Raw genomic sequence first — 24,879 nt, forward strand, 5'->3', positions numbered from 1 at the left:
AAATCTTATGTCATAGTCTCTGACTAAAAGGAAACAAAGCAAATTGAGCAGTTGAATAGCAGTGTAATTAATTCCATACAAGGATCTTACTGCAGCATTATGTATAATAGTGAAACTGGATGTAATCCCATTTCTATCAAAGAAGAAGTAAACAGATTATGGTATTCCTGTTCTTTGGAATACCTCTAAAACATCTAACATGGTAAGTTAGAATGATGTGCACTGATAAGGGGAGACGTCTTTGATATATGATTTGAGAAACAGCAAATTGCAAAACGATGTAGTTATGTAATTTATGTTAAAAAACTTTATGTGTATTTATAAATTCATAGGAAATTTCCAGAAGAATAAAGCCCACCCTGTTAACAGTAGTGGGTTCTGAGTAGGGGAGTGAGTTTTCAGGGAAGGGGATGAAAGGGGTGGGTTTCACTTTATACAGATCTGTGTACTGTGACTTTTTTTACAATATGTATTTCTTTCATAATTAGAAAAATGAATGATGTGACCATTTGGTGCAGGACAACAGCATTATGTTCACCAGTCTCTGTACTGTATGTTACTGCACAGCACGGACTGTAGAAGAAAGCCCAGAGGAGCAATGAAGACAAAGAAGACACGACACCTGCAAAAAGTCAGTGGAGTATTTCTACACAACAATCCTTCCAGGTGAGTGACGGTCAGTATCTTCCACTGCTCCAGCTCTCGCAAGAAACCTAGTACCTTCCCAGGGTAAGCTGGAGGACCACGTCCCACTAGTCCACTCCCCGCCCAGGGCCTGTTTGTGCAGGGTGACTGCCATCAAGCAGACAATGGACTCAGGATGGGGCCTGTGTCTTTGGGGAGGCTGGTAGAGAGGCACAAAGTCGAACACCAGCTAAGGGCACACACCTGAGAGGTGGAGTTCCAGGTGGAGACTCAAAATGTACCAAGAAACTGCGTGAAGGAAGCTACTCGACCTCCCTGAGCCTCAGTGTCCCCCCCTGTAAAATGGGAATCACAGGCCTACTTCACAGAGCTGTTGGTGAAGATACATAAAAGTGCCTGTGACAGCCAGTGTCCACATTATTAACAAAGCCGTCTCCGACTTCAGAATAATCGATGAAAAGAATAATGATGAGACCAAAGACGAGATGCCCAGCTTCATAACAGCCCCAGCAGCATGAGAGTGAGAGGAGCTCCGAGTAAGTAGGGTTCTTCACAGCTCCACTGGAGAGGATGAACATGGGCTACACCAGGATAAGCGGCTGTTGTACAGTGACTCGTGTAGTGAGGGTGGGTCCCTAAAGACACTGTGAAATACAGTTACACACAGTGGCTCCTAGGAAACAACTAAAAGCAATCAACGCAGCAGATAGGAATAGGAAGGCGGCGAGCAGAGGAGGGTCAGAGCCACAAAATCTGAAGGAAGACACTGAACCACAAGAGCCCAGCTTTGTCAACAGCTGCTGTGGTTGCACCAGGAGATCAAACGTCTGAGACAGTCATTGTGGGGACTGCTGGGAGCACAGTGGTCACTGCGGCCACACCCCAACAGCAGTGCTTCGGAGCACACACAGCCTGAGACTTTCCTCTCCATTAATCCTTGTTTTAAGATGATGAGGGCCGGCCCCGTGGCTTAGCGGTTAAGTGCTTGCGCTCCTCTGCTGGTGGCCCGGGTTCGGATCCTGGGCGCTAACCAACACACTGTTTCTCCAGCCATGCTGAGGTGGCGTCCCACATACAGCAACTAGAAGGATGTGCAGCTATGACATACAACTATCCACTGGGGCTTTGGGGGGAAAATAAATAAATAAATAAAATCTTTAAAAAAAAAAAAAGGGCCAGCCCCGTGGCTTAGCAGTTGGGTGCGCGCACTCTGCTGTTGGCAGCCCGGGTTCGGATCCCGGGCACGCACCACTTCTCCAGCCATGCTGAGGCCGCGTCCCACATACAGCAGCTAGAAGGATGTGCAGCTATGACATACAACTATCTACTGGGGCTTTGGGGGGAAAAATAAATAAATAAAATCTAAAAAAATAAAATAAAATAAGATGATGAATATCCTCATGTTACAATGTCTCTTTCCAACCCTTGTGGACGAGTGTAATCAGAACCCCCTGAAGAAGGCACAGGCCAGAATAGGATGGAACACTGGGGACTGGGAGAGTGGCGCTGCACCTGACCACACAGACTATCACCCGGGCCTATTGAACACGAGAGAAGAACCCAAGGATGTGGTCTAATGAGAATTCTCCGTCTTGCCACATTCAGAGACACTACAGAGTTTCTCTTCCGTTCTTTACAAAAATGTCAAAGAATTCATGTGTCATTAATTCATAAAGGGGCAAATTCTTGACAAAGTGACAGAGGTTTTTCAGTTGTTTTGATAATATCCCACATTCAGGAATCAGAAATGTAACCTATTGGGATGTGTAATATAAACAAGGACTTTTTTTGATGTAGATCAACGCCCAGATTTTTAGAGATGACATAAATCATGAAAGCTGCTAACCGTTCCTCCACAGGTTTCAATAAGACTTTTAAGTTAATTTACCAATCTCAGGAAAAAAGAATTTGGCAATTCATGTTTTTTGTTTCTGCATTCAAGCGTACAGTACAGGCAAGAGAATGAGCAGAAAAAAATTAACAAGAAGGTCTTGTGCCTGCCCGGTGGCTTAGCGGTTAAGTGTGCACGCTCTGCTATTGGTGGCCCGGCTTCGGATCCGGGCACACACCGATGCACCGCTTGTCCGGCCATGCTGAGGCCACGTCCCACATACAGCAACTAGAAGGATGTGCAACTATGACATACAACTATCTACTGGGGCTTTGGGGAAAAAAAAGGAGGAGGATTGGCAATAGATGTTAGCTCAGAGCCGGTCTTTCTCAGCAAAAAGAGGAAGATTAGCATGGATGTTAACTCAGGGCTGATCTTCCTCAAAAAACAAAAGAAAAGAACAAGGTCTGGTTGCATTTCATCTTTTGCAAATAAGCAGGATATTTTATGCTCTGTTCCTTTCACTACTCTAAACAATTTTTAAAGAATATGGTACATCTGACTATCCCTAGGCGTATTTATCCTGGAACCTTGCCAGAATCCAAAGCAGAGATGTTAAAGCTGATGGGTTTCAAATGCTTCCCAAGTGCTGTCTACCTTGAACATCCCTCTCCCAAAGCTGGACCACCGGTCTCTTCCTGAGGGATCAGAGTCGTCACCCGTGTCCCTGAGAGACTGGCCACTCAGGCCTGAGCTGAGATTAGGCTATCAATCTAAATGGCAAAATGCTTAAGCTATTTTCGTCTTAAGGATGCTGTTTCAGAGGCCCCTGCACTGGAAGGTGTTGGTGAAAATGTTCTATTAGATACTTGTTTGGGAATTGGGTTGTTCTCCTCTGCTCTTAGCGGATCCTGGGGAAACCAATGATTAACCTCACGGATGCCTCAACTTCCACTTCTGTGAAAAAGGCAAGCAACAGCCACTGTTACTACCCTGCAAAGCTCTTAAGTTGTGCTTGCAAGAGGGGCCACAAGGGCCAATTTCTCCCAAAAGCTGATGAAATGATGGCACTTTGGCTGGAGAAGGCAGAGGGCAGCAGGCAGAGGAAAGTTTCTGGGATGTCAAACCAGTTCCCATAAGCACTTTAGAGAAACACCTGGCCCTGGACTAGGTAGGAGGCTGTGGCAAGACCCACAGACATGCAGGTGGGAGGAGGAATCAAGCAACGGAGGGAGGCGGTGTGGAATAGACATGAGTCCGTCTTCAATTTTGGACAAAAGCAGTTGCACGATGCAGGCCCGCGGCTGCCCATGCAGCCGCCACACCCTCCTAAATCCTTGGTCCCTCTTGTCCTGTCACATCCCTCTGAGACTCAGTCCAAGTGGAGCAGGTGCAGGACCACAGTGCAGAGCACACCTCCTTGCTCCTCCCCTCAGGGCTAGGCACCGCCCCGTGCCCAGAGCATCGTGGGTGTTGTAGTCCTGTAGTCTTGCAAGCTTCCAGCCTGGAGCGGTGAGACACAAATCTCCCAGCATGCACAGCTAGGGGCCCCAACTCCCTCCTTGTCCCTCCACCCCTGGGCCCCACTCCTCGTCCACCCCACCCTCTATCATGCCTCTTCTCTCTACCACGCCCACCCTCCATGCCCTGCCCACCACCTGGAGTATGCGCAGTGTGGTTGGGCTGCATCCCTTGAGGCCGGTACTCAGGTAGGGGTGGGGCTCACCAGCCTGGCTGTTGCTGAGGATGCTTGCAGCCCTCCTTGAAGCTCCCTGGCCAGTATTTGAAATGTAAATTCAATATCTAAAATGGAAATACCGGGTGACTGGGATCCTGGAATTTGCCTTTTCAAGGCCACTTGTCCTGCTATCCCCTCCATCCCTCCAGGCTGCCATGATCCTCCCTCTGGACCCTGTGGTCAGGTTCGCTGCAGAGATCCTCCCTTTGGACCCCGCCTGCCTGAAGGGCCCATACCTTGGTCAGGCATTTTAGAAGGACTGCCGTGAGCCATGTCATAAAAAGGAGAAAACATCACAGTGGACAGCCCCAATTCCTGCATATACAGATGGGAAACTTAGATGCACTGGTAAGTGACTCCTAAGCCACTTCAGGGGACCACACGCACACCCCTTCTCCAACGCTGCACACAGGCTTGTTCACTGGACTTCTTTATCCCAGTGTGGACCTCGTGGCCTCATTAACACAGGCAACAGCACTGAAACTTCCCGTTGGGCCTTCCCACAATGTCAGGGAAGTTTTTGTAGGAAGGTAATATTCAATTTCTGCTCTACTATAGGGCTGGCTCCTTGGCAACCAGTTTTAATATCCCTTTTTAAATATACCCTCAGAATCACAAAATAATTAAGCAAAATAATTTGTTGCTGTTGGGGGTTGTGGTGATAACTCTCTGAAGTCGTTTTTCCATTTAGCTACTCTGACTCCAAATACTACAGCACCACGTGCTTCTCAGACTGGTGGATGCACAGCTCCACTTCTTTGCAGAGAGGATGCACAACAGCAGAATATCCGTGGCCCGACTTTCTGGAGCATCAGTATTACTACAAGATTTGGAAGAAGCAAAGTTAGGTCATTTCCATGGTAAGGAATTAAAAACTTAAAACTAAGATGAGGTGGGAAAGTCATATACCATTAATATTTGTCAGTAATCTGTGTCTGAAATGTGAGACTTTCTCTGAGAAAGAACTCTGAGACCCTATTTCCCATTGTTTTAAATAGGAAAAATTAGAAGGCATAGCAAATCTATCGAAAAATCCTTCCAATTTCCTAAGTCACGATATGGCACCTAGACAGAAGTTATGAACATCATTGCTCCTCGTTTTCTTCCTCATTCAACCCAGTCCCACAGGTCTTGAGTGATTGCTGTGAACACTGCACTGTGCTAGATGTCAAGGCCTTGGTGAGCATCATTATGGGGGTGGACGTTGATGGAAAAAGATTGCATCATAAAAACTCAAAGCCATGCCACTTGCCAAATTGAGGCAAAAATGGAAAGACCTAGGGCACCAAGGAAGGGTGAGGGCATTAATCGATACTTGGGAGTATTAAAATCCATCTAATGGTGTCATGAGTGAATATGTTCCACTTTAAAACAAAACACAGCTGTTGTTCTCAGATATTGAGTTTATCTTTGTGCAAATATGCAGGATTTAAAGTGTTTATTGATGTATAACATTCATACAGAAATATATGCAGAGGTCATCCATGTAAACCTCAAAGAATTATTACAAAGTGAACACACTTGTGTGACCAAGAACTAGCACCAGCTTCATTCAGGCCCGACAATCCCTTTCTCCCTCCTTCCTCCCCAAAGGTAACCAATATCTTACCAGCAAACACTGTATATCGAGTTTGTCTTCTTATACAAGTGTTTTAGTACAGGACAATTTAAACAATATACAAAATAAACAAAAAAGCATAGTAGGCCCGTCACCCAACTTCGACAACTACTAATCATCTGCCATTTTTGTTTTATCTAGACTCCATCCCATTCTCACCTCACTTTATTATTCTTTTAGTCCTTTTTGTGTGTGGGGGGGTAAGATGTACACACACTGAAAGGCACAAATCTCAATCGTACAGTTTTAGCAAATAAACATGCCCATATAACCTTCACCCCTTTAAGAATAATGTATTTCCTTCACCCCCAGAAAACTCCTTCCTGTTCCTTCCCAGGCAATTTTTTCCTTCCCCCGAGGCAACCACTGATCTGTTTTTTTCACCATATGTTCATCTTGGCAGAAATCAGCCCACGTGTATTGTTTTCTGTCTAGCTTGCATCCCTCAGCACGAGGTAGATGAGACTGTCGGGGGAAGAGGGCTAATCTCCCTCTGCCCTTTCCCTTAAGGTTCTTCTGGCTGGCCAAATAATCAACAAGACAGGTTAGCAGGAGAAAATAATACCAAGTTTAATAACATGTATACATGGGAGAAAGCAGGGACACTGCGTTTCTCAACACAATAGCAGAAATTCTCGTCTTAAATATCATTTTCAGCCAATGACAAAGGAGGATTTTGGGGGTGGGGGAGTCAATTACAGGAGATTACCACTAAAGCACAGTAAACAAGAGTAAGGTTTATTATACAGCCCCAAGGCCTCATCTTCCACATTGATAAGTTACTAGAAATGAGCTCACCCCCCCTCTCTTCTCCAAACAGAGAGGGAGATACCTTTACAAATGGAGATTTCCCTTATAAATGTAAATGATTGTCTGGCAACTCCTCGCAGGGCCATCCAAAGAATGTGGCCAGAGAGACAGGACTCCCGATAAGATGGGCTTGTTGGTGCCTTTTCTATTGTAACCTCTATCCTAAATTATCTTTTATAGCAGTCATGATAATAACCCCTTCCTAAAACAGATTTTTTTTGGTTTTAAATTTTTTAGGCAGTTTGGGAGGGGAAACTCAAATATTTTTCCTGAGCTCTCTGAGTCCTTATTGTCTTCAGCTCGAAATAATCCGCATACCAGAGTGGTGCTTCCTGGGGCAGCTTGCCCTGAGCACCATCAGTTCCCTCCTCTGAAACTTCCCTAGAAGTTTCACATATTAAAAGCTGAGCTGGTGACTGTGGAGAGAGAAATCGTGTTAGTACCCGGGTGATAAGAAGTCTGCAAAGAGAGAAAAGAACATAGATTAGAATGAGGATGAACAAGCAGAAAAGAACAAATCGGAGCACATTTCCCCACACTCCATTAAACCAGTCCCCCAATCCTGGAAACAAGTCAGTCCAATAAAATGTGTGAGCTTCGTTTATCTGATGAAAAATGTCAATCTTCTCTTTTAATAGATTTAAGTTAGATATTACTTGACCTGTTTGATTCACATAAAAACAACATTTTTCTCCAATGATTGCGCATGCTCCTCCTTGCTGGGCAGTGAGTACGTTCAGAGCACGACGATTTTGGAGCACCACAGATGCTAGGCTGTTAATCTCTGACTGGAGTATGTTTAAGGTTTGCATGGTGGTGTTGAACTCTTGTTCCATTACCATAGAGAGATTTAATATTGCTTTCTCCAACTCATAATCTCCAAAGCCGGGGAATAGGACTCTCAAGGCTGAAAAGAACTTGGAGTTGTGATACACAAGTGGATTTTCCACGATTTCTCGACTGGCACATTTATGTGGCACAATCTTATGAACAAACGAACCCAAGTTTGTAATTTGGCTAGCATTTAAGGTGGAGTGTTTGGTGACAGAAGGAGCCAGGTATCCAAGTCCGCATCGTCCTGACCAATTAGGTGGGAATCCTTTATACACTTTGTTGCCGCATAAAATGAAAAGACCAGTGTAGTTTAAAGACAAGGTTAGAATTGAGTCTGTAGTTCCCAGGATCTGGACTATTTCATGATCTGTGCCACTTGCACTGTTACTACCTAAATATCTCCATTTCCCATGAACTCCTGTCAGTCTGCGAGAACAGAACAGATTGCGGAATAGCTGGTACAGGAGGCCTGCAGTCTGATTCTGACAGCTATAAAGCCTGGTCTTGTCACCTGACCAGGTGAGTCCAGATTTTTGATCCACCCATATATAGTCTGTGGCATTGGGCAGCTTAACCATGTGGATAGCTGCTATACCCCAAGTTGCACACGGGTGGCTCGTAAGCCATCCAGAGCACTTGGTGATTTGGCAAATGTTTGTGCCAGAGGGAGTAGTGATAGAGTCACTTACAATTCCCTTGAGAGTTCTGAAGATGCCACCTGCGGAATCAAACCACAGAGTTTGACGGCAATATTGTCTCGGTATATCACCCAGGAAAGGTCTAGTGCCATGTTTACTTTCAATGCAGAGGGAAAAACTTTCACTTATTGTTTGTGCTTGGGCAAGGGACAGTCCTTGACCTTCTAAGTAATCTTTTTGGGGCCCAAGTGACTCACCAGGAGAAGAAGCAGAGTGAAGTTTCCCTTCTTGCGGATACCATACTCTGTTACTCGTCCATTTTCCGTACTTAGTCCACCAGGTGTTCATATCAGCAGGAACAAAGACTAGTTCAGGTTCTTTTGCACTATCTAGCTGTTGACATAACCAACAGTCAGATTGATTAGTTAGCGTGGCTAGGGCTTGGTAAACTGGCATAAGGGGGTGTTTGGTCTGTGCCCGACCTGTTGAAAAGGAGAGGGTTAGTAAAAGCAAGACACGGATGGGAAAAGAGCCCTTAGCGGAGACTTAGAGAGGGGAAGAGGGGCAGATAGAGACTAGCACTCTCCAGTCAGCTTTCTATTAAATGATTAAAAAATATATATATATATATATATCCACTAATAGTTTGTGTGTGTGAGTGCGTATATATATAGGGAGTTTTGAAGCAAGGGGGAGGAAATGGGTCAAAGTAGGTTTTTTTGATCCGTGATCTTGGGAAAAGCTGTCTACTTCGTGATGTCGGCTGCTTCTGGGGCCTGGCTTTTGGCCCTCGAAATCCTTAGTTTAAGGTCACCTGTGGGGATTATCTCCCAGTTGTCTTGAGAGCGATGTTCTGGGTCTATTTTGGCGTGGCTCGCATGGATCCAGGAAGATTTTTCCTTTATTTTGATGGCAGTGCAGGTCATCAGTAAGACTTCATAAGGTCCTTCCCAGCGAGGTGACAGTGCGTGTTTTCTTCTAAAGACCTTGATGTACACCCGGTCTCCTGGTCGAAAGGGATGGCAAGACTTGTCAGAAGGTGGTGGCCATGGCTCTTTTACCTGTTGACGATATGCTTCAAGTATACTAGTTAATTTTTGTATATAACAAGTCATAGCATCAAATTGTTCACTTAAGTTCCCATAATATTCATTTAATCCAGGAATTGAAGGTTTAGAGACGCCAGTAGGCATCGGACGTCCAAAAACTATTTCAAAAGGAGTCAGTCCATGTCTTCTATTTGGAGTATTTTGAATCTTCATAAGGGCCAAGGGCAGAGCCTCTGACCATTTAAGTCCAGTTTCTTGACAGACTTTTCTTAGAGTTCTTTTTATATCTAGATTTTTACGTTCCACTTGCCCTGATGACTGAGGGTGATATGGGGTATGAAATTTTAATGAATACCCCAGAGTTTTTGTAAGCAAGTGGTTTATCTCTGCTGTAAAATGAGTTCTTTGGTCTGATTCAATCTATAAAGGAATGCCAAAGCGAGGAATAACTTAGTTATTAATTTTTTTACCACTGTTGTGGCATCTGTATGTCTGGTCGGATAGCATTCAGTCCATCCACTAAACATGCAGACAATAACCAAACAGTGAGAGTAACCTAAAGCTGAAGGGAAGTCTATAAAATCCATTTGGAGTGCCACAAAAGGCAGCGTGGGCCTGGGAGGACTTCCTGGATCACACTGATTTCTCCCAGAGACTTGGTAAGATTTGCAAGTTGGGCACTGGGAGGGGATTTGGTCAGAAATTTTATGGATGCCAGGGCAAAACCAATTGTCTTTCAGTTCCTTAACTATCCCCCGTTTGCACATATGTCCCACTTGGTGGGAGATAAGTGCAAGCCAAAAAGTCAAAAGAAAAGGAGCTACTGGAAGTCTATTTGGTCCAATGTATAATCTATCTGATAATTGTTTGGCACCCTTTTGTATCTAATTGTCTTTTTCAGATTGTGGGGCATTTGCCTAATAGTTAATAACATCAGTCAGGGATAAAGGCAGATTTAAAAATTGGGTGGAAAACGGATAAGGGGGTCTATAGTGAGCTGCATGTTTAGTAGCTCTGTCAGCCCTGTCATTCCCTAAAGATATGACATCAGTCTCTTTAGTATGGGCTGAACAATGAACAATGGCAATTTTTGAAGGAAGGTGAATAGCTTGTAATAAGGCTGCAATTAAGTGTCCATTAGCAATAGGAGTTCTTGCAGAAGATAAGAATCTACAGGATTTTCAAATTGTGTCAACAGCATGGCAGACTCTAAAAGCATATTTGTGTAAACGAAAGAAAAACAAGGTTAATGGTTAGAGCAAATTGTAAACCAGTTTTTGAGTTCAGAGGACAGCCAGTGAAGAAGAATTTTAGATGTCAGCGTCAAAGTATTTTTTGTAGTTTAAAATGTCTCTGATGGTGTCGTCAGGTCATTTCTTAAGTTTATATCAAGTTTATCAGCTTCAGTTTGTAAGGCTTCAGGAAAAAGGGCAGGTTCAGTTTTCAGTGATTTTAAATGAAAATGATGGAAAAAATCAAAAAAGTTAGTTTGGACATCTGTAGCCAGATATTTCAGGAGACTAGAAGAAATCAGGATCTAGTCTAGTCAACAGATATAAAACAAAAACCTCAAAAGACAACAAAACTAGGATCTAATATCTGCAAACTTATACTGAAATAGTTTTTACTGAAATATAATTTTTTTCTCTAAAATCACCCTCATTTTTATTAAGATAGCAAAATTAAAACTAGTTTGCAAAATAAGTCTAGTTCCAATAGAGTTGGCCCAATTATTTACATAAGTACAGCAAGAATAGCAGTTGATCACATAGGCTCTTTATAAGGAATCTCACATTGAACTTTAAAGGTCTCTCGAGGCCAGGAAAGCCAAGCCAAGGATTTTGTCATCAGACTTTGCCTGTAATATCTATAGATTTGGGTGAATTTCTCTATTCTGAGGTTTCTCCAAAATATTTCAAGGTTCCTTGTACCTGCCAGATAAGTGACATTCTTTACTTATCCTGGTAAGTGCTGCTTGGAACATAAAGGTACCAGGCCAATATTTCCACGTGGCTTTATTTCATAAAGTCCAATCTTCATTCCTCAAAAGCTGTATGGTTATATTGCAAATATGATGTTCCAGTCACAACCTTGGTAATAGACCCAGTGTTTCCAATTGTGTCAAAAATATCATTTACTAAATTGCTGTAAGTCATAGCTATCTCGGGAGAAAAGAGAAAAAGTTTTCCTTAAATCTGAAAAAACAAAACATTAAAAATTCAGAAATATTTCAAATGAAAAATCATAAAAATTATAAGCATCCTTATCAGTTTATTCAGTCTTGTGTAATCCATTCTTGATCCCAATCTTTTTGTTAGCAGCTTTATGAAGTTATCAGTCTCTCCATCAGATTTCTATAATTTTTTACCCAGTTCAGTTTTATGATCAGAAAGTTTGTCAGAAACCTGTACAGTTCCAGTGTAAATGTCAGAGTCCTTTCCATGAATTTTTCTGAAGTCGAAACATTTTGCAAAAGCATTAGAGCAAAGAAATAAGTCTGTAAACAACAAGACCTCAAAATGGCAATTGACAAGGAAATTTGGTTAATTTTGTGACATACAACACTTTAAAATAATAATAACCAGAATTATGACTGATAACCAGGACAGATCAGAATTTCAGTAATGTTATATAATTTTAAAACACCTATGCCAATAACATTTGCCCACATAATAGCACCTAAGCAGGCTTATCATCACTTGTCTGACAATGCTTTCCATGTAATTGAACATATTGAATAAGCCTAATAAGTCTAGTATTTTTCCCCTTATAGGAAGAGAGCAAATTTTTTTGAGAAGTTCCAGGGCCCTTTGAAAATTCCCAAAGAAAAAAGTAAAAAAAAAAAGACTTTATTTAAGATATGAATTTTGGTGGAGCTTGTCAAAAATGTAAACAATCAAAGCAAACAGAGCATTAACAGTCCAAAAGCCTTAATAGAGAGACCTCAGTCTTTTGAACGTAGTAAGTTATTTTAACAGTTTTTTTTTTTTTTTCTGTCTTTTAGGTAGACTTACTCAAAGGTAAAGAAAAATCTTTTGTAACCTCTTTATTAAGTTTAAGCAAATTATCCTTTTAAGAGACAGAAGACCAAATTTTAATTTTGCACCAGCTTATTTCTGCTATTAAAACTCATTTACTTAATTAAATTCATTTTAATCTTAGCCAACTTGATCATGCATAAAACTCCTTTTCCAGAATTCTTCTTCCACAAACCTTTTATAACTTTCCTTTTACATTCAGAATTTGTCCCATGTCTTTCTTTTCCCTCCTAGTACTTGAGGACAAATTTATCTTTCTTAACCAAACAAAATATTTCCATTCTTTGTACCTTTATACATCTTACTTTCCTTGTACACAGACATATTTTTCTTAATTTTTAGTAGCTTCAATCACATATACTAATTAGGAATTTTACCCCTTAGAAACCTTAATTTGTAAGTAAAAACTAAGTAAACAATTGTAAACTTTTTTTTACATTAGTATCTTGTGGCTTGGAAAATTTATAAACACTTCATAACTTCTAGAAACATGTTACTTTATAGTACAATCTTTTAATAAAACACATGTTTACCAATAGAGCCAAAACACCTTTTAGTTTTCCTGTAATGAAAAGCCAAAAGTAGACAAACGTACATTTAGCAATCAATGTCTAATATCTTATCTTATTTGGAAATGATGATACTCAGTGAATTTTTTATCATAAATTTTAACAAAACTCTAAAGTTTTAAGTCACCAAAAAGAGTTTGGAAGCAGTAACTACCATAACACATAATTATTGTTTAAAGTTCATCCAACATTTATCTTTTTCACAACTATTTACTTGTTCCCAATAATTATTTAGATTGCCTATAAGACTTCATAAGACTTCAGATAAAATTAGCCATCATTTAAATTACTATTTTTGTTAACCAGTTCTGTAATAGAAATAACATCAGTTTTTTCCTACAAAATTTCATGCAATTTTCATCACTTCTTATACCTTTAAACATAATTATCATTAAGATTTTTATCAATAGGTCTTGGTCTTCTAACTTTGGACAAGAGAAGCATTCCCAGTCAGACATTTTAAAACATACTCAGGCAAAGTTGATGTAACCTCTTTGTATAAAATTAGCTCAAACATTCCAACCTTTATAATCTTATCAACACTTACACTTTTACATGTTCTTAATTTAATTGTAACCTGAGTCAAGGTCTTAAGACTAGTCAAATTTTTTTCCTTCCTTTTTCTGGCCTTAATTCTTAGGTACCAATTAAGCAATTATGTGAGAGCTCTCAAAAAATTTTTTTTTCCCCAATTTAGAAGTTTTTCCAATTTAAAGGATCCGTCGTCTGGCCATTGACAAGTAGGATCTTCACTTGTATATTTATTCCAATAGTGACTCGAACCAATAAGCCTTTTTAAGGAAAGAACCGGAGGTAACTTTCCACGCTTAGAATAAATCTTCACCATGGATGCAAGAGGCGTCCCTGGTGAGGGTGCAGATGATGTAGCCCCCATGATCCACAGAATTCACTCCCAAAGATATTCAGAGAAAGTAAAGACCTTCGTTGCACAGGCGGTAAGGATGTCTCCGGTCTCCCACAATAGTGTGAGACGCCTCCAGTCACAGACCCGCTAATCTGTGACACCGGGCGGGCGATACTGGAATGGGATTTTTCCAGCACTAACAAGCAACGAAGGTAAAGACAACAAAAGCCCTTATGGACTGGGCTCTTTATGACAAACTCCCCTGAGAACTTGGCACAGCCGGACAAAGAGACAGTTCGGAACCCCAGTCTACTCGACTGGCCACCAAGGTGCACCCCGGTAAATGCACCTTCCGTATGGTGGAGACCAAGGAGAATATTCTCACTGGTCACAAAGCCAAGTTTTCTCAGGACACAGAACAAGACAGAAGGAAAAACCTCATCCGGTTTTTTTTCTTTGCACAATGACAGCTTTAGTCACGCCTTAGGTCTCTTGGAGCCAGAATAATACCTAGAGGGGGAGGTGCCGCGGGGTTGGGGACTGTGTGCTTTTACAGAGTACCTCGTCGTTGCACGGACATTTTCTTGCAGTTGGCGGGGGACCTGTGTCATCTACCCCGTTCCGTGACCCAACTTATCCTGACACGGGAGTCTTCTGAAAGTGGCGAGCGCCCTAATGGCTCTTAACTGCTCGACCCGCGCCCACTTAAATTTGCGGCCTTTTTGGCTTCCAAGATGCCCTTGGCAATGACCTTCACTTTATGTGCATAATAACCCACAGCAAAGTTTGTAGACGCCGGTCTGGTGAGACCCGCAAACTCACCAGTCTGTGGGGCCGGCCGGACAGCAGGCTTGTAGGGCCTATGCCTGCGTCCTACCCTATGGTATTTCCTTCTTATGACAAAAGACACAGACAAAAGAGAAAAACAGAGACTATCTCTGGGAGGAAAAGGGATCAAGATCAAAAACCAAGAGTACTCTACCAAATTTAAACCAAGAGTCACTAAAAGCCCAAGAAACTAGTTTCCCAAATATTTTCTCCTGCCAATCTAAATTTAGAAAGAGAAAAAATTCTCACCACTTCCTTCCGCCGGACTCCGCAGATAGAGATTCCGGGAGGCTGACGTGGTAAGAAGTCTTACCTTTTGCCGGCTTTCGTCAGGCGTTCCCGTATCTCATCATCTGCAGTAGTCCAGGGAGAAGGCAGGTCTTCCAGCCAGAGAAGGCAACTTACCAGCCAGTGCTTCTCCTGCCTGGCTCGCCAAAACTGTCAGGGGAAGAGGGCTAATCTCCCTCTGCCCTTTCCCTTAAGGTTCTTCTGGCTGGCCAAATAATCAACAAGACAGGTTAGCAGGAGAAAATAATACCAAGTTTAATAACACGTATACATGGGAGAAAGCAGGGACACTGCGTTTCTCAACACAATAGCAGAAATTCTCGTCTTAAATATCATTTTCAGCCAATGACAAAGGAGGATTTTGGGGGTGGGGGAGTCAATTACAGGAGATTACCACTAAAGCACAGTAAACAAGAGTAAGGTTTATTATACAGCCCCAAGGCCTCATCTTCCACATTGATAAGTTACTAGAAATGAGCTCACCCCCCCTCTCTTCTCCAAACAGAGAGGGAGATACCTTTACAAATGGAGATTTCCCTTATAAATGTAAATGATTGTCTGGCAACTCCTCGCAGGGCCATCCAAAGAATGTGGCCAGAGAGACAGGACTCCTGATAAGATGGGCTTGTTGGTGCCTTTTCTATTGTAACCTCTATCCTAAATTATCTTTTATAGCAGTCATGATAATAACCCCTTCCTAAAACAGATTTTTTTTGGTTTTAAATTTTTTAGGCAGTTTGGGAGGGGAAACTCAAATATTTTTCCTGAGCTCTCTGAGTCCTTATTGTCTTCAGCTCGAAATAATCCGCATACCAGAGTGGTGCTTCCTGGGGCAGCTTGCCCTGAGCACCATCAAGACTCACCCAGCACGTGTGTGTCAGCGTTTGCTCCTCAGCATGGCTGAGGGCGTTCTGCTCTGTGGATGCCCCGAAGTGGGCTCGTCTTCCTCCTGGGGACGTGCAGGTCATCTCCTGTGAACATTCTTGTACAAACCCTTTTTGTATGCTGTTTAATTCCTCTATTAGCATTTAAGTGACACACCTTTGCAGTATTTATTGGTTGATCCAGATTACAATATGCATCTTTAACATATCACAGCCTACCTAGACTTAATAGTGCACCAGTTTAATCAATGTAAATTATGGAAGCCTTGCTACAGAACAGTTCCATTTACCTCTGTCTGTCCTTTGTGCTATGTTGTCATAAATTTTACATCTACCCATGTTATAAATCCCACAATACAGTGTTATGATTTTTCTTTAAATAGTCATAGGTCTTTTAAAGAAATTAAGAGAAAAAAGTTAAGTATTTGGAGGGAGATGCTTTGAGGCTCTGCAAATGTGCTGTTTCTTCTCTAAGTTTCACTCACAGTTTTTGCATCCATCAGTCAGTCTTGCCCACAGTAATTATTACTGTGGTGGTCTAGTGGCGATTTTCTGTTTCATGCTATACAGCCGCGTTTATTATTTGGAATTCTGTGAGGAATATTCCCCCCTCCCTCTCCCTGCCTTCTTCCTGTCTTTCTCTCTTTCTCTCATTCTCCCCCCCCCTTTTTTTCTTTCTTCCTTTCTTATTTAATCTTCTTTATATCAGTATAGACTCATGGATATTTATTTTATTCTCTGGGTAATAATCCAATGCTACCATTATTTATTTTGTTGCTCCCAGTTTTCCAGCTTGAGCCGTACGGAAGTCTTTAAGATTGATTCCTTTTGGTTTTTTTTTTAAAGATTTTATTTATTTATTTTTTCCCCACAAAGCCCCAGTAGATAGTTGTATGTCATAGTTGCACATCTTTCTAGTTTCTGTATGTGGGACATGGCCTCAGCATGGCCAGAGATGTGGTGCGCGCCCGGGACCAAACCCAGGCCTCCAGCAGCGGAGCACGCTCACTTAACCGCTAAGCCACAGGGCCAGCCCAGATTGATTCCTTTTGACACATCTCATCATTTTCTGTGTTTTTTTTTTGAAAGCACTTTCCTACTTTCTGGCACTACAAGAAGCTCCAGGCTCATATTGTATTTCCCATCCCCAGATTTGAATTAGCCATTTCTCCAAGAAAACCTGGTTCTTTTTATTGAAGAATGATATTTAGAAACCAAAATCTGGGAGCTAGGTGTGACCATTGATACGAGGGTGTCACTGCTTCTAGACCCTCTCAGCAGAGCTTGGAAATGTATGTATGAATGTAAACTCAGGTATACACATCTACCTATCGATATATCAATCTATCAATCTATCTATCTATCTGGATAGATATATTAAAAGAGACATGGATTCATACTGATACTTCCAACTCCAATCCAGCACCACAGAGTTTATTCCAGCATTCTCCTTTTGTTTATTTGTAACTTCTTTCACCAACAGTGAGAAACTTAACTCCAGTTATCTACAATATATTTACTAATGTGTCAATTAGTTTAGAATCGCTAATCCATACCCGTATGAAAAACAAATTTACCACCTAGAGTACAGTGTTTTTGTACAGTACTTTAGTTTTACAGTATCCCATCAAAACACTGTCTTCCAAAGTTACTTTGGTCAGGACCTTTCATCCCCACCCCTTCTGTGTGGTTATGTCACATGCTTGTAATACAGTGAGGTACATTTGTCACTGCATTCCATCTGAGTTCCCCAGCATCCTGATTGATTTTTAAAATTTACAGAGTAAAATTCACTCTATGTGGTGTACAGTTGTATGGGTTTTGACAACTTTATGGTCATGTATCCATGTCCACGGTACCATACACAGCTGTTTCTTTCACTCCCAACATTCTCTCATACTGTCTCTTTGTAGTCAACCCCTTCCCCCACTCCATTCCTTGGCAACCACTGATCATTTTCCATCCCTGTAATGCTGTCTTTTCTAGAAAGTCATATAAATGGAATCATATACTATATAGCCTTTTGAATCTGGCTTCCTTCACTTAGAGATATGCATCCAAGATTAATCCTTGTTGTTGTGTGAATCAAGAGTTTATCCTTTTTATTGCCAAGTAGTATTCTAATGTACTGATGCACCACAGTTTCTTTCTCCATTCACCTGATGAAGGACATTTAGTTTGTTGCCGGCTTTTCACAATTATGAATAAAATGGCTATGAAGATTCATGCAAAGAGTTTTGTTTAAACATTAGTTTTCAATTTGCTTCAGTAAATCTCTAGGAGTGGGATATCTGAGTCATATAATAAGTGTATGTTTAACTTTATAAGAACCTGTTAAGTGTTTTCCGAATGCAACTATCATGTAGCATTCCCAGTTCTAGTTGCTCCTAGTCCTCACCAGCACTCTGTAGTTGCAAATTTATTTTTTATTTTAGCCACCTAATAGGTGTGTGGTATCTTATTGTGGCTTCTGCTTCCTTTTTGAAAGTGAGTTCTGCTAAATATAAAATCCTGTGTTGACTTTTGGGTTTTCTTTCTGCACTTGAGAGATGTCATTTTGTTGTTGATTTGTCTCTTTTGTTTTTGATAATATATCATCCATCATTCACATTATTTCTCCCTGTATGTAATGTCTTCCCCTGTATATATGTATTTCCCTGACTGCTTTCAAGATTTTCTTTTTATCTTTGGATTTTAGCAGCTTGACTATCATGTGCCTAGGTATGATTTTATTTTGTATTTTATTTTGTGTGTTTCCTGACTTTCTTGGATCTAAAATTTTAGATTTTTCACCAAATTTTGGAAGTTTTATGCTATTACTCATTGATTTGCCTTTCTGCTTCATTTAATTTTTTGTCTCTCCCCTCTCTGATGGGGACTCACTCATCTCACAGGTCTTAAGGCTGTCTTCATTTTTCTCAAAACTTTTATGTTCTTTTCTTCAGACTGGATAATTTCTATTGCTCTATATTCATGTTTCTTCTACTGTTTCTAATCTACCAGTAAACTCAAAAATATTTTCTGTATTTCATCTTCCTATTTGGTTCTTTTTTGTAATTTCCATTTCTCTGCTGAGTTTCTATATCTGTTCATTCATTATGAGAATATTTTTCTTTACCACCATGATCATCTTTATAAAAGCTGTTTTCTCATCCTTGTCTGCTAATTGCAACACCTTGGGAATAGTTTCTACTGCCCACTTTTGGTCTTATATGGATTATATTTTCCTATTTCTTCAAATCGCATGATTTTTTAAATTATGTACTGGAAACCATGGATGATAGTTATAGAGACTCTGGATTCTATTGTATCCCTGTGAAGAGTGTTGTTATTTTTCTAGCAGAGAGTTAACTTGGCTGGACTGAAACTCCAATCCTATCTCCTTTACAATGGGTATAGCTGAAATCCTCATTCAGTTCTTTCATCTTCCAACTGCTGTTTTTACACTACGCCCTCTGGGGCCTACCCTGCAGGTGTGTTGTTCAAAGATCTGCCAATTTGCTGTGTGTGTGGGGGGCAGACTTTCATACATATTTTAAGATTTTCCTCTTTGTGGTTCCCTCCCTTCCAGAATTTCTCCCCTAACTTTCCGGCTACTCTGCCAGCCCCAAAATACATCCTCTAACATTACAAGTAATACTATAGTTTTTCCCGTCTGGGCCATGTACGGATTTTGGAATGCTTTGAGGCAAAAGACTCAAGCTTGCAAATATCTCCTGGTAAAATTCCCATGATTCAAGGGAAGACTCCCCTTCAGTTCTGCTTGCCTTTGGAAGAGATTTATGCATACATACATATACACATTTATTATATGTGTATTACATATAAATACATGATTCTATATAAATATATATAATATTTCATGCAGATTTTATCATTGTTATCTGTGAGAGTGTTAGTTCAACAAGCTACTCCACTAGTACTGGAAGCTAGACCTCGGTTTTGTTTCTTTTTTGCATTTTATATAAATGGAATTATAAAATATATAGCCTTTTGAATATAATTTCTTTTATTCAGCACTATGGTTGTGATATTCATCCATGCTATTGCATGTAGCTAGTGTTAGTTCATTTGTTGAAAATAATTAATGTTGTTAGATGGTCATAAAATATGCATAACATGAAATTGATCACTTTATCCATTTTTAAGTGTACAGTTCAGTGACATTCAGTACATTCACATAACTGTGTAGTGATAACCTCTAACCATCCACAGATCTATTTCCACCTTGCACTGAAACTCTGTGCCCATTAAGCAACAACTCCCTGTTGTCCCTCCCTCTTGACCCTGGGAACCACCATTCTCCTTTCTATTCCTATGAATTTGACTACTCTAAGTACCTTATATGAGTGGAATCATGCAGTATTTTTCCTTTTGTGTCTGGCTTTACTTCACTTAGCATAAAGTCCTCAAGGTTCATCCATGTCATAACATGTGTCAGAATTCCATCCTTTTTAAGAGTGAATGGTATTCCACTGTGTTTTACACAACAATTTTTGTCAACTCATCCATTTATGGACACCTGGCCTACTTCCAGCTTCTGCTTATTTTGAATAATGCTGTTAAGAACACGGGTGTACGTATATGTCTTTATATATGCGTTCAGTTCTTTTGGGTTTATACCCATATATGGTGTTCTGAGATTCATTTTTTCACATGTGGGAGGGTTCCCCACACCTCCAACAAGCAATTCTGGGAATGCCAGCTGGTTGTAAGATAATTCAACTCAATTTGATGCTGTCAACCCAGAGATACATCAGATTCCACAGTTTAAGGGCTCAGTCCTATAAGACTGCACACCCACCCAACCTCACCTCTACTTCAGATGCCAGTTACAAGCCCAGGCTGTTACCTGTACTTCTGACTGAGTGACTGTAAACCAGAGATTCCCACAACATCCTCCTTGGGTTTGATTAATTTGCTAGAGTGGCTCACAAAACTCAGAGAAACATTTACTAGATCACCAGTTTATTATAAAAGGATATAACTCAAGAACAGCCTGATGGAACTGGTGCATAGGAAAAGGTATGGAGAAGGGGCACAGAGCTTTCATGCCATCTCCAGGTGCACCACTCTCCAAGCACTCCTTGTCATTGCCAATCTGGAAGCTCTCTGAAACTCATTCTATTGGGATTTTTATGGAGGCTCCCTCACGTAGGCATGATCAATTATTAACTCAGTTTCTAGCCTCTCTCCCCTCTCTGGAGGATAAGGGATAGGACTAAAAATTCCAAGCTTCTAATCGGGGCTTGGTCTTTCTGGTGACCAGCCCCCATCCAGGAGCCATCCAGGAGCCCACCCAGAGTTGCCTCAATAGAAGAAATGATTCTCCTAGTGTTCTTATCACTTAGGAAATTACAAGGGTTTTAGGAGCTCTGTGTCAGGGATGGGGTCAAAGACAAATATTAGAACAAGAGATGCTCCTAGTGTTCTTATCATTTAGGAAATTACAAGGATTTTAGGAGCTCTGTGCCAGGAACTGGAGACAGAGATCCATAAATATATTTTCTGTTATTTCAGAACCCATAGGTAGAATTTCTAGATCATATGGTAATTCTATTTTTCATTTTTGAAGGAACTGCCATACTGTTTTCCACAGTTTTATATTCTCACCATCCAAGCACAAGGGTTCCAATTTTTCAAAATCCTTGCCAACACTTGTTATTTTCTGATTTTGTGATAGTAAAACTATTCTAATGTGTGTGAAGAGGTATCTCAATGTGGTTTTATTTTGCATTTTCCTGATACTTAGTGATGTTGAGCATCTTTTCATGTGTTTACTGGCCATTTTATGTCTTTGGAGAAATGTCTATTTAAGTCCTTTGTGCATTTTTAAATTGGGTTGTTTTTTTATTGTTGATTGTGGGAGTTCTTTATATATTCTAGATATTAATCCCTTATCAGATATGTGATTTGCAAATATTTTCAACCATTCTGTGGGTTGCCTTTTTACTTTGTTGATAGTATCTTGTGATACAGAAAACTTTTGCATTTTGATGAAGTCCAATTTGTTGTTTTTTTTGTTGCTTATGTCTTTGGTGTCATATTAAAGAAATCATTGTTGGCAATGGCATTTGGACCCAATGACATGCAGCTTTTACCCTGTGTTTTCTTCTAAGGATTTTATAGCTTCAGCTCTAATATTAGATCTTTGATCCATTTTGAGTTAATTTTTGTATATGGTGTAAGGTAAGGGTCCAGTCTCATTCTTTTGCATGTGGTCATCTAGTTTTCCCATCACTATTTGTTGAAAATCTTATCCTTTCTCCAATGAATGGTCTTTGCACCCTTGTCAAAAATCATTTGACCGTATATGCAAAGGTTTATTTCTGGGCTCTCTATACTATTTCATTAGTATATTGTGTGTATTTATGCCAGTACCACACTGTTTTGATTACTTTGTAGTAAGTTTTGAAATCAGGAAGTGTGACTTCTCTAAATTGTTCTTCTTTTTCTACATTCTTTTGGCTATTTAGGGTCCCTTGAGAGTCCATATGAATTTTAGGATAGATTTTTCTATTTGTGCAAAAAAATCATTGGAATTTTTACCTCCTTGAGCAAGTTGATTCTTAAGTATTTTTCTCTTTTTGATGATATTGTAAATAAAAATGTAAAGTTTTTAAATTTCTTTTCAGATTACTTATTATTAATGTATAGAAGAACAACTAATTTTTTCATGTTGATTTTGTGTTCAACTACTCTGCAGAATTTATCAGTTCTAAAAATTTTTTTGTGGAATTTTTAGGGGTTTCAACATATAAGATATTATTTGTAAACAAATATAATATTACTTCTTCCTTTCCAATTTGGATGCTATTGCTTTCTTTTTCTTGCCTAATTGCTTTGGCTAGAACATCTAATACCATGTTGAATAGAAATGGTGACAGTGGGCATTCTTGCCTTTTTCCTGATCTTAGAAGAAAAGCTTTCAGTCTTTCTCCCTTGAATACGATGTTCTCTGTGTATTTCTATATCTGGCTTTTATTATGTTGAAGTAGCTTCCTTTTACTCTGAGAGTTTTCTAGTGTTTTTAACATGAAAACATGTTTAGTTTTGTCAAGTCTTTTTCTGCATCCATTGAGATGATCCTGTGTTTTTTTCCCTCATTCTGTTAATGTGCTTTATTACATTGATTCATTTTCATATATTGAAACATCCTTGTATTCCAGAAATAAATCCCACTTAAAAATGATGTATAATCCTTTTAATATGCTGCTGAATCTGGTTAGTTATTATTTTATTGAGGATTTTTGTATCAATATTCATCAAAGATACTGACTTGTAGTTTTCTTTTCTCTTAGTGTCTTTGGCTTTCATATCAGGGTAGTGCTAACTCCATAGGATGACTTTAGAAGTATTCTCTCCTCTTCAACTTTTTGAAAGAGTTTGAAAAGAATTGGTGGTAGTTAATTAAAAAAAGGCTTTGGGCGCACAAATAAATTCAGCATAAAATAAATACAAATAAATATTTTTTTAAAATGTGAAAAAGACTTTTTCTTAAAAAAAAAATAAAAATTAAGCAAGTACATCCCTTATCACTTTATTTCTAAAAGGGTTTTTTAACCTAATAGTAAGCAGAAACAAATCGTTAAAATTAAAATGACTCGTCTTAATTTCCTTCATTGCAAATTTTCTGACAGAAGTATATGGTGCCATCATGTATGACATCTTTTATGAAAAAGTGGTCATTTTTTGTGCTATTTGAGAATATTATGAATTTCCCCAGTGGCCTTTGACAATACTCTGATATGCAAAGTTATCGTTTCAACATTTATGTCTTATTATTGTCCTTACCCAATTAACAAATTCTGTCAGGTGCTAATTAATCAACTACTTTTCATATGATTCAGGTTCTCCGCCACCAACTTCCATAACCATCAGGATATTCTACAACTTCTGCAAGAGTAACAATTTTACCTTACACTGTATTTGTCTCATGTGGTTTAAAACATCCAGAAATCATTGATAAACTGACCCTGCCCAAACTAAAGCATGGTGAGTTATAAAAGATGGTCGCTGTTAAGTGGGGAGGGATTGCAGGTTGAACTTAATTTTATAAGTGGTCAATTTATTACAATATATTGTTCTATTATCTATTTCACTTCTTTTTTTAAAAAAGTGATATTTGAGGGCACTTAGATAATAAAAAGTTGAGAAGATAACGAACTGATATACTCTGTAAGCTTGAAATGTTTTCAAACATAAGATACAATAAGAACTAAAACTAAGAAATGGCAGAGGAAATAGAGATAAGAGGATGAAATTGCAAAACTGAATCTATAATAATATCTCAATGGCTAGCGCTGTAGTGCCAAGAAGGTGGTGAAGTCAAAGAATTCGTAAAGATGATAATAGACTGCAAAGAAAAAAGACTGAAATTTTTGTAGAGAGAATTTTTACAACGATATTACAGATAGAGAACAGGGAAGAGAAGTTGGAGTGAGAGACTATCTTCTTAAATTACTTCCACTGTAGAGAACAAAAAACCAATTTGCTGAAATCTTTATTCCCTTCTATGACCCGGTGGAAGATGAAGATTTGGCCGCCCTGAAATCTATCTCTTTACGTTGGTTGTTTTCTCTGAGGGCATTTGACCTCCCCCACTAACTGCCTAAAGAATTTAAAACAAAACATCTGTTTCAGGAAGGAGTTATTATCATGATGGCTGTAAATATAATGTACAATAGATGTTACAATAGAAAAGACACCAACAAGCCTATCTTATCAGAAGTTCTGTCTCTGACCATATTCTTTGGATGGCCCTGCAAGGAGTTGCCAGACAGACATTTACATTTATAAGAGAAATCTCCATTTGTAAAGGTATCTGCCTCTCTGAATTGGGAAGAGGGGGAATGACCTCATTTCTAGAAACTTATCAATGTAAAAGGTGAGGCCTTAAATCTGCATAATAACCTCACTCTTGTTTACTGTGCTTTAGTGGTAATCTCCTGTAACTGACTCCCCCCACCCCCAACATCTTCCTTTGTCATTGGCTGAACATGATATTTAAGATGAGAATTCTGCTATTGTGTTGAGAAACGCAGTGTCCTTGCTTTCTCTCATGCATACATGTTATTAAACTTGGTATTATTTTATCCTTCTAACATATCTTGTTAATTATTTGGCCAGCCATAAGAACCTTAAGGAAAAGGGCAGAGGGAGAGTCTCCCTCTATCCCGACAACCCTATCTTTACCTGCAAAATCTCAGCCCTGAATGAATGTCACATTCCTCCTTTTGCATCC

At 39.8% G+C, this 24,879-nt stretch overlaps 1 protein-coding gene across 6 annotated transcripts in view; it reads left to right on the forward strand.

Moving 5' to 3' along the window:
• Window positions 1-24,879, forward strand: part of LOC131409835 (ral-GDS-related protein-like) — a 272,278-nt gene that overhangs the window by 35,731 nt on the left and 211,668 nt on the right. The window contains exon 6 of one of the 6 annotated variants that reach the window (XM_058547619.1): window positions 4,906-5,120. The exons of 2 other annotated variants lie outside the window; for them this stretch is intronic. In XM_058547619.1, the coding sequence (XP_058403602.1) occupies window positions 4,906-4,914 (9 nt within the window). In that variant the 3' untranslated portion in view covers window positions 4,915-5,120. Of the gene's footprint in view, window positions 1-488; window positions 1,113-4,905; window positions 5,128-24,879 lie in introns of those variants that run through there. 3 more of the 6 variants (XM_058547616.1, XM_058547602.1, XM_058547605.1) reach the window with 3 other exon arrangements.

Source organism: Diceros bicornis, chromosome 8, assembly GCF_020826845.1.
Source record: "Diceros bicornis minor isolate mBicDic1 chromosome 8, mDicBic1.mat.cur, whole genome shotgun sequence".
Classification (NCBI taxonomy): Eukaryota; Metazoa; Chordata; class Mammalia; order Perissodactyla; family Rhinocerotidae; genus Diceros; species Diceros bicornis.